This window comes from Petaurus breviceps, unplaced genomic scaffold (genome assembly GCF_028583685.1).
Source record: "Petaurus breviceps papuanus isolate PSGF00001 unplaced genomic scaffold, PetGlider_PUasm1.0 166, whole genome shotgun sequence".
Classification (NCBI taxonomy): domain Eukaryota; kingdom Metazoa; phylum Chordata; class Mammalia; order Diprotodontia; family Petauridae; genus Petaurus; species Petaurus breviceps.
This window is the reverse complement of record NW_027185737.1, coordinates 760,886-774,362: the sequence shown is the minus strand read 5'-3', so window position 1 is coordinate 774,362 and position 13,477 is coordinate 760,886. Positions and strand designations below refer to the sequence as shown.

Sequence of the window (13,477 nt, the reverse complement as noted above, 5' to 3'; positions counted from 1 at the left end):
TGTGATAGTAATGGAATGTGGAGATTCCCCTGTATTGGGCTTGGTTTTCAAATTGATTGTATTAAAACCCAGAGCTTGTTAATCCCACCTGTGGGATGGACTTTTTGATGTGAAAAGAAAGTCCTGACTGGGAGGAGCTGGTGACGTAGATTTGGAGAGACAAGAGAGAGGCGGAAGTTCTTTTTGGAAGCAGCACCTCGTGTAGGGGGAGAGACTAAGAGATTGCTGGTGGCCGCTTTGAATTGCCCTGGACTTTTGAGACCTGCCCCCTGAGCTGCCAAGGACTGAGGAGACATGGCTGTTTTGCTGGTACTTTGTCTGTCTGTTTTGATGTTATTTTGCCAGATTTGTCCACTGGTGAAAGACTGTCCTGTTGAAGAAGTCCTGGAACCTGGCATTTGGTTAAGAAGGCCTGAGACTGTCCTGCAGACAGAGAGTGAATACTGTCCACTGGTGAGGGACAGTACTGTTGTTGCAGGGGTCTGGAGACTGTCCGGCAGACAGAATGAATACTGTCCACTGGTGAAGGACAGTGCTGTTGTTGCAGGGGTCTGGGAGCCTTTCTGTTGGTTTAGAAGCCCTGAAGAAGGATTTTCTTGTTGTATGTTTACAGAAATCCTGGGAGAGGGCTTTGCTAATGTGTTCAGGGGTTCTAGGACTGTTCTACAGACAGAGGATAAATTCATGAAGGGACTGGCAATGTATCTTATGGCCTTGCTAAGCCTTGTCTCCCCAGGAACTAAGATTGCTGAGAACTTGCCTCGTGTCAAGATGAAGAAAAGACCTCCATTTGGGTATTAAGTGCTGTGTTTAAACTTGATGTAACTCTGGGGTAGATTCAATTGTGATCCAGGGGTGGGGAACTTTTGACCTTTTTGTGTTCTATGGTTGAGCAAATGAATGTATTTTACTTATGTTTGGAAACGAATCTCCATTTGAGAAGAGGGGCTTTGTGGTGGACTTAATTAAGGTATAGCCTAGGGGTGGAGAAGTATTTGGAACAGAGACTTTGTAATTGATTGAATGATTGGAAAGTCCTGGGGTGGGGTAGGCCTTGGAGATGATTTAATCACACTTAGTAAATGCTGTATTTTGAATGATGTCATGTTTTGATCTTCTCTGTTCTGGGTTTGTTACTGAATAAAATAGAGAGCACCTATGCTGGTATTTTGAACCTGGGAAGTTGCCTTTGCTTGGTATTATATTACAGTGTCTCCAACAATTTTTTTGTACATGTAGTTTCCCCTCCACTAGAATGTAAGCCTTTGAGGACAGGAACTGGTTTTTTTTTTGTCTTTGCCCATCCTCAAATCTAGCACACTGACAAGCATATAGTAGTCAATGTATACATACCTGTTGAATGAATCTGTTAGGAAATGTTATTAAGAGCTAGTTTGAAGTCAAAGTGGTCCTAACCTCCAAACCCTTGAAATGGGTTTTGAAGCTCCTATGTAAAGTATTTCTTATGGAAACTTGATGAGAAAAAAAGGAGGGGGGGTGGTCTTGGATGTAATGTCATGCCTCTGCTTGAGAGTGCTGGAAGGCAGTAAAGTGAAACTCCCAGGGAAGGATGTTCTGGGTAGGGTGCCACGGGGCAGCAGCAGCAGCCCTGGCCTTGGAATCCCATGCACAAAGTAAAGGCGACTTAGTTTGCTTGCTTCCTCCATGCACTGCTCCCACACCCCCAACCCCAGCCTCACTCTTTCCCTTTAAACTGGGAAGAGCAGCCCACTAAGGTCCTTTAGGAAAGTTATGAGAAAGCTCAATGTGATTCTGGGGTTGGCATCTTCAAGAAGGGCATTTCAAAGGGTTTGCTGCCTAACCTGGGAGTTGCTGTAGCCCAAGTACAGTCACTTGTGCCAGAGATGAGGAGGAAAGCATGAAAACAGGCTGAGGCATGAGGAGTCAGCCCATCCCAGAACAGAACAGACTAGTAATCACTGCTCTAGGCTATAAAGTTGGGGCCTCCTCTTTGTCTTTTTTTGCAGGGTCTGAGTAGGTAGGGGCTGGTGGTACATAAAATTTGAAAACAAAAGCATCTGTGTTGCTTTGAGTGAGAATTCAGAAGCCCTGAGTTCTCCTGGCTGAGTTCTGTGACCCTGGGTCCACAGATGTGGGCCTTAGTTTTCTCCTCTGCAAAATGAAATTGTTGGACTGGTCCCTCTGGCACTAAAAATACCATGATCCCTAAGAGTTGACCCAGCAACTGCAGATAAAATTGTCAGCCATGTTTTTATCCTTTTTCCTTTGCTTTCACTTCAATTCTCCACCTGTACTCCAGCCTCCTCCTCTTTGCCAGCCACATTGCTTTTGAGAGCATATCTTTTCTCTCCTCTCCTACCTCCTTTCAGTACCCCTTTACATGTTGCCTTCCTCCATTAGAATATAAGCTCTTTTAGGCAGAGCAGGGACTGTCTTTCTTGTTTGTATTTGTATCTTCATGTATTTTCATCTTAGCACAGTGCCTGACACATTAATAAGTCTTCAATAAATTCTCTCTTTCTCTCTCTCCACCCCCCCATCTCTGTCTGTCTCTCTCTTCACCCACGCCCCCTCCCCCATGTATGTATAGTCCTATTCACCACTAAAATTTCATGTCCGTTGGTTGAGGGAACATGGGCCCTGCCCATCTTAGCAAGGCTAGCCCTACACAACCCTAAGGTCTTTTACATCTAAGACACCCAAAGCTCTTCCTAAGGACCCCTGAAGTAAGGGAAGACAAGGGAGGGTACCTTGTGAGGGTTGGAGACACAGAAGAATCATAGAAGTCCTCAACCCTAGGCCAAGGATATAAAGGATCCCATAAATTAGGGAGTTGGATTGTAAACCAATTATTAAATACTTAATAAGTTTGTGGAATTGTGACATATTCTGGTGATAAAAATAATGAATGAATGAGCGAATAAAAAAATTTTTAAGCTCTTCAAAAGTGAGACAGTTCCAGACCTGGGGAACTTACATTCTAATGAAAGGAAACTTGTTAATCAGATAAGCATGTATGCACGCTTGCACACACACACACACACACACACACAATATGAGGAGGTATAGAGTACTGATAAGGAATGGTGTTGGGAATGTCTCCTGTAGAAGGTGGAAATCCTGAATGAAACTAGGGATTTTAAAAAGGGAAGGTGAGAAGGGAGGGCATTCTAGGCACAGCAAACTGTGTCTGAAGGTACAGAAAGGAGACAATGCCAGAGTCAGAAAATGGAAAGTAATGTCCCTTAATGTATGTGTATATTTAAAGAAAATTAAACTGTACATAGCTTAAAAGAAACGATTCAATCTAAGAGGAAAAAATAGCAACATTGAAACTTGGTTTGGCTATATAATATTCCTTATAGAGATTTATGTGGACCACTTACCATTGTGCAGTGCTATAATTATTATGTATTTCATTATGTTTTAGATAAACTTTGTTGCAAGTTTTATTCAATAACAACATTAATCTCTGTGCCTATATTCTTGGTCTTCAAGACTTGTTATACAATATGATTTTCTGTTCGTACTTAAAATCATATTGGCAGGGACCATATCTCCTATTTCTTTTGTATCCCTCAATAATATTTAATAGAGTGTTTAAGCTCAAAGCTTTTGCTTGATACATAAATGAATGCTTATTGAATGAATGGGTGAAAGAATGAGTTTGTAAGTGCCCATGCGGGCTTTGATTCCAACAGGAATTCCAAAAGGTTAGGCTCAGCTCTGGGAAAGAAGCCCAGACCTTGCTTTCTTCTATACCTTGTGGCTTGGCTGGGAACCAAACTCATTCTTTTTTTTACCTCTAAAAGGACACTCCCTCCTTACATTGGCCTATTTAAGGTCAAGAGCTCCCCCTTTACAACCAATTTTCTCGTTTAGTGCAAGTTTGAATACTTTGGATACAAGATGTCTATCATGACCGCTCAGAGACAGAGGCTTACTATGCCTTCTTCTGCTGGCCCTACTCACAAAAAGAAGGAAGACTGGTCAGAGCATAGGACTTACACATATCACTGTTTGCCTTTTTAAAAAGCCCAGAACTGAAAAACATTCAAGATCTTTGTTTGAGGAGGTTCAGAGCACTGGTATCAGGAATGTCTTCCTATAGAATGAAGGCAATTTCAGGCATGGAGGATATTCAAAGGCACAGAGAGAGGAGGTAGGCAAAAATCTCAAGATCAGGGACCTGGTATCAAGGATGAAATCATAGGATCACAGGACTTAGAGCCGGAAGGGACCTTGGAAGTTATTTAGTTCCAAACCTTTATTTGACAGATGAGGAAACTGAAACCTAAGCCCACTGAATTCCTTTCACATGCACAACAGAAAGGGTGATCCAGCAAATTGATGTGTTCTCTTCTTTCTGGTTGGAAGAGGGGTTTAGTGCTACAACACAGTCCTTTTTATTTAGGGAAGGGCAAGGGAACAAGCCCATGCCAGTTACTACTTGGCTGTGGGGCACACTTACCTGAACTCAGCTTGGCCGATATCTGCAGAGAGGTGGATGGCTGCCTTTCCAAGCTGGTACATTGCATGGTTTTTAACATGGAATTTCCATTTGCCTACAGGGCCACATTGTCCACAACTGGAAGGTGAGATGGTTTGTATTGAGGCAGAACACACTGCTGTATTATAAGCTTGAGGGGGGCAGGAAAGGAGCCTCTCCTAAAGGCCAGATCCTCCTGGATGGCTGTAACATCACATGTCCTTGCCTGGAGTATGAAAACAGACCGGTATGTGAAAAAAGTTCTTACTTTTTTTATTTAAAAGAAAAGAAATACAGTGGGATGAAAGTCCCTTCCTTTTAGCTCTTTTTCTTCTCTACTCATACCCAGACTCCCACCATTGCCCACTCTCATACACCATTGCCCATTTTGGTTTGTTTTTATGATGTTTTGATATGACCTCTCTAGGATATTTTCACCACTTTATTATTATTTTTAGTAGTTAAAATGATGACAGTAATTCACATTTATATGACACTTTGTTTCCAGAATTCTTTCTTAACAAAAGCCCTTTGAGGTAGGTAGCATAATTGCTATTAGCCCATTTTACAGATGAAGAAACTTAGGCACTGAGAGACAATATCATGGCAGAATTAAAATCCAAGATTCTGGATTTCAAGTTGAACCCTCTAACCACTATACCACATTGTCTTTTACCACTGACTCTTGACTTGTACTAAGATTTGTCCCTCTTAAAATTAGAGGCAAGTCTACCCTATCCTTATAAAGCAATTGCATCAATGAATCAATCGATATTTATTCATTATATGATGGAATATGCTGGGTACTAGCACTACAAAATATAAGACATACTCTCTCCCTTTATAGAAGGAAGGCAAAAAGCATTTATAAGTGCCTACTTAATAAATGCCAATAATAAATTAAATCATGCTTACTAAATAAAAAGCTAGTGTTCCTAAGCACTTTACAAATCCATTATCCTCACAATAACCCTGAGAGGTGCTATTATTTTCCCCCTTTTACAATCAAGGAAACTGAGGCAGACAGAGATTAGGTTAAGTGACTTGCTCAGAGTCATACATAGTAAGTGTCTGAGGCTGGATTTGAATTCAGGTCTTCCTGACTCTACGTCAAGCACTCTATTCACTGCCCATGACTATAAAGCTGCCTTTTATATTTGTAGGTTGATATGTTGTAAGTTAGTATGAAGCCAAAATGTTAAAACAGGCAAATGAAAGTATGGGATGGAATTGGGGGTAGGGGGCTCGCAGTGGGATCTGTCCTAGAGAGTAAGATTTGAGAGATTGACAAATGGCAGAATATGGATCAAGAATAGAAGGATGAGAATTGACCTTGGGAATGTGGTCTCATTAAGGGGGTCCCTGAATACAGCAGAAGGTAGTTGAAAAGCTTGCTCTTTTGCACCCTAAATTTTACATCCTCTAAATGTGGTCAGACTGTCTTACCTGGAAGAAGCCTTTTGTTGTTAGCACCCAGGGTTGAGAACCAAGAATAGGGATGAGGTCCTCATTTACAGATTTCAAGCCAGAAGCCAGAGAGGTCATCTAGTCTGACCTCCTTATTTTTCTAATGAGGGAACAGAAGTTCAGTGACTTGATCCAACTTAATAGGGGACAAAGAGGGTCCTCTTGTCATTTTAGTATATTTTCTCCACAGCTTCTCTAAATATTGCATTTTAAGAATTCTTTTTTTTTTTGGAGGGGGGAAGGCAAGGCAATTGGGGTTAAGCTAAGTAGCCCAAGGTCACACAATTAGTAAGTGTGTCAAATGTCTGAGGCTGGATTTGAACTCAGGTTCTCCTGACTCCAGGATCAGTGCTCTATTCACTGCACTACCTAGATACCCCTACATTTTAAGAATTCTTAGTAAATGGCTTAAGATAAAGGAAATGACCAATTTCAAGAGATAACAAGAGGAGGTCCTTTCTAGATTTAAATCCTGTGAGTAGGATGAAGTCATGCCTCTGCCTATGAGTACTGTTCAATGCCTAAGCAAGCTTAGGAAACAGGATGACAATTTATGGATAATGAGAATTTTAGATTTTTAGAAAATCGTTGTCCTATAGGATCTCAGATGCCAAGGGACTTCAGTGTCTAGAATCCAATCTCATTGGTCTCCGAGGCTTTTTGGATTCTTAGGATTCTTTGTTTCATCCTGATTGGGTCCCAGAGGGTATCCCAACCATCCCACTGTGCTGCATAGTCTTGCCAATGTGATTGGCTTACTCTGTTTTTTGCCACAGCTCCTCATTAAGCTAAGGACCAGAACATCCACAGACTACTTCTTGGAGGCCTGTTCCAGAGAAGAGAGGGATGCCTGGGCCTTTGAGATAACAGGTGCAATTCATGCTGGACAGCCAGGAAAAGTCCAGCAGCTTCATATCACAAAAAACTCCTTCCAGCTTCCCTCTCACATCAGCCTTCAGTGAGTGTGATTCCCTCTTTCCACATCTTGTCATTGTCTTCAGAGCTTTTAAGGGCAAGTGATTAATAATGCCACATTTTTGTGGTTCAGTTGTGTTTAACTCTTTGTGGCCCCATTTGGGGTTTTCTTGGCAAACATACAGGAATGGTTTCCCATTTCCTTCTCTAGCTCATGTTACAGATGAGGAAACTGAGGCAAACAGAGTGAAGTGACTTGCCCAGGGTCACACAGATAATATCTGAGATTGGATTTGAATTCAGGTCTTCCTAACTCCAGGCCCAGTGCTCTATCCACTGCACCACCTATCCATAGTTCCTACTACTCTTCTAGGTATCAATCTTCCCATTCCTGTTTGATATTTTTTACTTCAAATTACAAATTCAAGAAGCATTTATTAACTACCTACCATGTTCAAAGCACTGTGCTAAGTGCTGGGCATATGAATACTAAAGACAGTCCCAAAGGACATGCAAAAACTATGTATGAACAAGATAGAAGTAAGAGTTAGCTGGGATTTGCAGGAAGCCAGGGAGGCCAGGATAGGGGAATGTGGAGGGAGAGAATTCCAGGAATAGGGGACAGTGAAAATGTTTGGAACTGGGAAATAGTTATCTTGTGTGAGGATATTCCTCTTGTGTGAGGAGGCTGGTGTCACTGGATTGCAAAGTACATTGGGAGGAGTAAGGCAGAAGAAGACTGGAAAGTTAAGAGGGGGCCAGGTTATGAAGGGTTTTATATTTGATCTCAAATTGTGTTGTTCCCCACTCCCCTTCTCTCCCCTCCCCCCATTCCCCTCTACTCCACTGTGTTAGACTCAGAACCACCTCCTGGTCCTGCCAAGTCATCTTGATTTGTTGCTACTAATCTATATGTTATTGGCCTACCTACTAATATAGACCACCTTCAGTCAAGTCTCTTCCCTCATACATGGCTGGATTGATATGTTTTGGTTGAACAAGACACTAACAACATTGAACAAGACACTAATTCCTTTCTCTTATAGTGATATAATTGAGAAGATGCATGACAGTAGCTATGGAATACGCCCATCGCCCAATATGGAACAGGGAAGCACCTATAAAAAGACCTTCATAGGTATGCCCAAGGAGCTAGCTACTTGTGGGCTGGCAGGGGAGGGTGGGTTCTACTCAGCACTGGAAAATACACAGGTAGATGGGAGTCTGGAATTTTGCTCAAGGGCTTATAGAGATAATGTGCCTGGGCCTGCTTGAATTGAGCTTAGAGACATGTCCTGGCCCACTTGGCTGAGGTACAATTTGTTGGCTACCCAGTTTTTTGGGTGTGCCCACAATGTTCTTTGTCATTACACTGGGGCACACTGGCAGTCTTTCAGTCTTTTCTGGGGTTGTGCTGTCAGACAGTCTGTTTTGATTTGGTATGAGGCTGGCTATTTTACAGGGCCAGATGCTGAGTTGTGAAAGAGGCAGTACCTTCTGCCTAGTGAGATCTGACTTGTTCTCACCTTCCCCCAGGCTCTTCTCTGGTGGACTGGCTAATCTCCAGTCACTTTGCTGCCAGTCGGATTGAAGCTGTCACTCTCTCCTCCATGCTGATGGAGGAGAACTTCCTCAAGCCCATTGGAAACCGGAGTACTGGGGCCATTCGCTCTGGGGATTTAGCGGAGCAGTTTCTAGATGATTCCACAGCCCTGTACATTTTTGTAAGTGGTAGTAGGGCCTCCATTTATGGTGCCTTCCTTTCCACTGCCTGCTGCTGGAGACACAGACTTGCACAGAGGACATTAGAAAGAATTGTGCAGTATGTGCCACACAGTTATGGGAAGGAGGGCAATTAGTCACACGAACAACTTCATTATGAGTTCTGATCTGTTTTTGAATCAAAGAATTTGATTTTCTTGAAAGCCCAATTGTTGCTCCTTTCTTTATCTTCTGTAGACTGAAAGCTGTAAGAAGAAGACAAATTTGAAAGAAGAATTTGACTTTAGCACGGCTGAACTGAGTGGCACAGTGATTAAACAAGGATATTTAGCCAAGCAGGTATAGCTAAGTGGGCTTCTCACCTGGGCAGAAGGAGAATACCGTGCCAGCTGGAGTAGCCAGGGAATGAGGGAACAGCAGAGAACAGAGGCAAGGATAATACTTGTAATGGTGCGGTTTGGATTACACAGATAAAAAATCTAGCAACAGGAAGCAAGTTAAAAAATATATTTGTATTTATTTTTTTATTTTGTGGGAGAAGGAGGTCTGGACACAGGATGTTAATGGTATATGGAAATTCTCTCCTCCACTCATTTAGATCAAGAATTCATCTGTGACTTAGTCTTACAGTTGTCTGGGACACTGAAGCCACACCACCAGTATGTGCCAAAGCCAGGACTTGAACCCATGTCTTATCTATATCAATATCTATCTAATAAGTATATAGGTAGATATCTATTTATTTATAAATATCATTTATAATTATATATTTTAATATATTTATATATTCTAGATAAATATGTATAAATAGTAATGAAAATGTAATATATATCTTTATCTTATATTTATAAATACATATATTTAATAGATAGATAAATATCTACATTTATCTACCTATTTATTTAAATATCTATATATCTACATTTATCTAAATATTTATATATCTACATTTATCTATCTATCTAATCTGTCTAATCTATCTATCTGCATCAATGTGAAGAGCATACTAGGTGGTACAGTGGATAGAGCACTGGGTCTAGAATTAGGAAGATTATCTTCCTGAGTTCAAATCTGGCCTCAGACACTTCCTAGCTGTATGACCCTAGGCAAGTCATTTCACCTCAGTTTTCTGCAAAATGAGCTACAGAAAGAAATGACAAAATCACTCTAATGTTTTTGCCAAGAATACCCCAAATGAAGAATCAGAAATGACTGAATACAAAAATATACCAATGTGAAGTTTGCTCAGAAAGTAAACTCTATTCACCTCCCTGCTTCTCCCCCCAAACTTTGTGTGGACCGGGGCAACACACTCCATTTTCAGTGCTTACCCTTCTTGGCCCTAAGAGTTCTGCAAAATGGAGATCCTTTTCTTATAAAACTCCACTGAACAGGGGATGACTTCAGAAAAGGTCCCAAAACAATGTTGCAGTGTTTTAATTTGCAGGTTCTGCTTGAACCTCCTTAAAGATACAGTTGATATGTCAAAGGATTGTAAGAGCAATTGGTTTTCTTTGTTTCAGGGACACAAGAGGAAAAACTGGAAGGTGAGGCGCTTTGTTCTGAGGAGTGACCCTGCTTTCCTACACTATTATAACCCTTCCAAGGTGAGCAATAGCACACTTCAACACTATCCCTGTGGGTAAGGCTTGCAAATCCTACCTACCTTGAAAGGTTATTTTCAGGAAAATCTTCGTGATGAAATGTGAGGTGTGATGCTTATCATCCTTCCCAGCCATATCTTTCCTAAATTGATTTATAATTGTTCTTCCTGTTTCAATGGACAATAGAGACCCCAGTTTTGACCTTTTTCACCTGATCACTGCAGCAGAACCCTCCTTGCTGAATTCTCTGTTTTTTTGCTTCCAGTTTCCTCCCCCTCCAAAGTATGCCAGTTCTTAAAGATCAGGTTCATTACGGTTCTCCATAGGTCTGTCTTCAAGATGATCACCTGTTGGGAAAGCCTGCCTCCCTTGTGATGATACATTTCAGTCCTCTTATCTTTCCTTCAAGTCTTCCATAATCTAACCCCAATTCTAACTTTCCAGTCTTATCTTTCATTTTTATACATAAACCCTATGACTCAGCCATACAGATTCCCTGAAAATGCTCCCTGGCCCTTTTCTGTCTTTGCTCATGATATTCACCCCTACTTCTCTAGTTACTCAGATGCTATTTATCATTTAAGGCCCAGCTAAAGTAATATCCCTTTCATCAAGCCTTTGGAGATTTAAATCCTACATTCATCTCTCTTTCATCCTAACTCATGTTCACCCTGTTAAACTAATTTAACAATGAATGATGCACTTCTTTGTGATAGCCCTTGATTAAAATGTGCCAGTTTCTATAATGTTAGAAATAGAGGTAAAAATGTTTTTGGATGGGTCAGATGTCATGACAGAAATTCAGCTTTAAGGAAAGAAAATTTTTGTGTAGGATGGTTCTTTTGTCAGGGAAAAGGGTCAGGCAAGAAATAATTATCAGACTATATTCATAATGATGTAGCTAATAGATGTCCCAAGTCAGCAAGAATGAGTGAGACCAACATTAGAGAACTAATACTGACTTGAAAAGTCCAAGCTTCCTTATCTGTGGAGTGACCCTGCAAATATCCCAGATACTTGTGCACAGGACCATGTGACTGTCAACTGTAGCTATGACTTCTGTTGCTGTTATTTTGTTATAGCCTCAAGCATCTCTTACTTCTGTAATTGAAGGGAACTCATTCCTTTTTGAATTAGTGAAGTCAAGATTCTCACTTGGATTTCTTTTCTGTGTCTGCAGGAGGAGAATAGACCAGTTGGTGGGTTTTCTCTCCGTGGCTCCCTGGTTTCAGCTTTGGAGGATAATGGAGTTCCCACTGGTAAGAAGCACCTTCTTCATACCATTCCAAAACAGCAGGGACCACAAACATTCATCCAGTGTCTCAGGAGCACTACACTGATTAAAAAAAAGGCATTGTACAGGTTTGATAGGTGATAAGGATAGTCCCTTTTTACCTTTTACTTCTTGGAGGTACAATAGGAAGGATCTTGGTTGCTGTCACTATTTCAGAACTGACTGGAAAATAAATGGCAGGTGAGGAAACTTCAGTATTTTACTACATGTTCATGTTTTACTCTGCCCCCAGAATGTAGAATTTCTATGCCTCTGGCACAGGGATGAAGCACTTTTTTTTTTTGGCCCCAGGTACCACTATGGTAAGACCGTATAATGTTTTTGCATTCCACTGGTCAAGACCAAAGCAGTAAGGAAATAAAGAGAAATAATGAGATGGACTGACTTACTGAGCAGTGAATCATTTTGACTCAGACCAGTGATTTCATTGGTGATAGAACTTGCAGTATTTCAGTTCTTCCTACCAACACAGATTTGCCACTTATCTTTAATTACCCTCTTGAGAATTGTCTAGAGATACTTAGTTTTAATCGCCACTGTGAAAGACCCTTCAATTCATATGTACCATACAGCAAGCAATATGCATTGTGAGGGCATTCTTATATTTCCATTAACTTTACTTTTTTTTTTTAAAGATGTGATTTTATTTTACTTTTTTGGAGGGGGGGAAGGCAAGGCATTGGGGTTAAGTGACTTGCCCAAGGTCACACAGCTAAGTGTCAAGTGTCTGAGGTTGGATTTGAACTCAGGTCCTTCTGACTTTAGGGCCAGTGCTCTATTAACTGCTCTACCTAGCTGCCATTGGCTAGGTTCCAATCACCTCCCTTTCCATACCTCACCTAGCATTGTTTGGTACTGCTCTAATGTATGTTAAGTATCATGGGTACAAGTGCATCTTCTCACCAGGCCAACTGCCAATAGGCCAAGGCCTCCTGTAGTTTAAGAACAAGTTTGTTGTTACATGAAGGCTTCAGGCTGGAATTTTAAAAGCAATCCATCATTTCATTAATTGACTTTTCTTTCTAGGTGTTAAAGGCAATGTGCAAGGCAACCTCTTCAAAGTGATCACTAAGGATGACGTCCACTACTACATTCAGGCCAGCAGCAAGGCAGAGAGAGTTGAGTGGATTGAAGCTATCAAGCCATTAACATGAGCAAGGTCAACAGGCTCATACCCACCTCTGGAGACATCTGCAGGACCTACTCATTAAAAAGGAGGATCAGGCCTTGAATGTTTCAGTGATTTCTGATACACATTTGGTGACACTTTGATGTGAGAGTAAAACTGAGGGCTTCCTAGCAACATTCTAGTTAAGAGTATCCTTACTACCAACATTTTCCCTTATAAACTAGGAACCTGTGTCTTGCTGATGGTCACTATTCCAGCATCTTCATTTTGGTGCCAGAACAAGAACTGCTTTTTTATGGAAGCTTAAAAACTACATTCTCCCTCGGCCTCACACCAATCTTCATAGATGTGGAGGAGGGATAAAACAGGACAATTCTTTTTCTTTATGACAAATGGAAATGGGAGACTTTTTAGCTATGTGAATTCCTGAAATGTTTTATAAACACTTTAGACACAGGTGCTTAATAAATATCTGTTGAATAAATGAGACAGCTCTCAAAATGCTTCTCAACAAAAGCAGTGGGAGTTTAGTGGACAAGACCCCTGGGCTGGGACTCAGTCTGGCTCTAGCACTTAATTTGATGCCCATCACTCCTGAGTCTTAGACTCATCTATAAATTAAGAATCTCTGACCTCATAGGGTCCTGGTTAAGATCAAGTGAGACTGAGTATATATATTGAAAGAACTTTGACTCCCAGATCAGAAGTAACCTCACTTACACCTAAAGGTACCCCATCTTAGGCACATGAATGAGAACAGTGATGGTGACATACACTTCAAGCTGAATACTATTTTCATATGTGGTCTTGGACTATTCAGATTCTAAGAATGGCTCTCCAGAGAGATGCAGCATACCAGGAAGAGTGGCCAGTCA

At 41.1% G+C, this 13,477-nt stretch overlaps 1 protein-coding gene across 3 annotated transcripts in view; it reads left to right on the top strand.

Annotated features, from left to right (window-relative positions):
- The window catches only part of PLEK2 (pleckstrin 2), a 15,954-nt gene extending 2,868 nt beyond the window's left edge, over nucleotides 1–13,086 (top strand). Inside the window, exons 2-9 of one of the 3 annotated variants that reach the window (XM_069082435.1) lie at nucleotides 4,554–4,718; nucleotides 6,715–6,896; nucleotides 7,900–7,991; nucleotides 8,390–8,577; nucleotides 8,813–8,914; nucleotides 10,099–10,182; nucleotides 11,360–11,438; nucleotides 12,500–13,086. In XM_069082435.1, the coding sequence (XP_068938536.1) occupies nucleotides 4,554–4,718; nucleotides 6,715–6,896; nucleotides 7,900–7,991; nucleotides 8,390–8,577; nucleotides 8,813–8,914; nucleotides 10,099–10,182; nucleotides 11,360–11,438; nucleotides 12,500–12,627 (1,020 nt within the window). In that variant the 3' untranslated portion in view covers nucleotides 12,628–13,086. The remainder of the gene's footprint in view (nucleotides 1–4,553; nucleotides 4,719–6,714; nucleotides 6,897–7,899; nucleotides 7,992–8,389; nucleotides 8,578–8,812; nucleotides 8,915–10,098; nucleotides 10,183–11,359; nucleotides 11,439–12,499) is intronic. The other 2 variants (XM_069082437.1, XM_069082436.1) reach the window with 2 other exon arrangements.
- The last annotated feature ends 391 nt before the right edge of the window (nucleotides 13,087–13,477 follow it).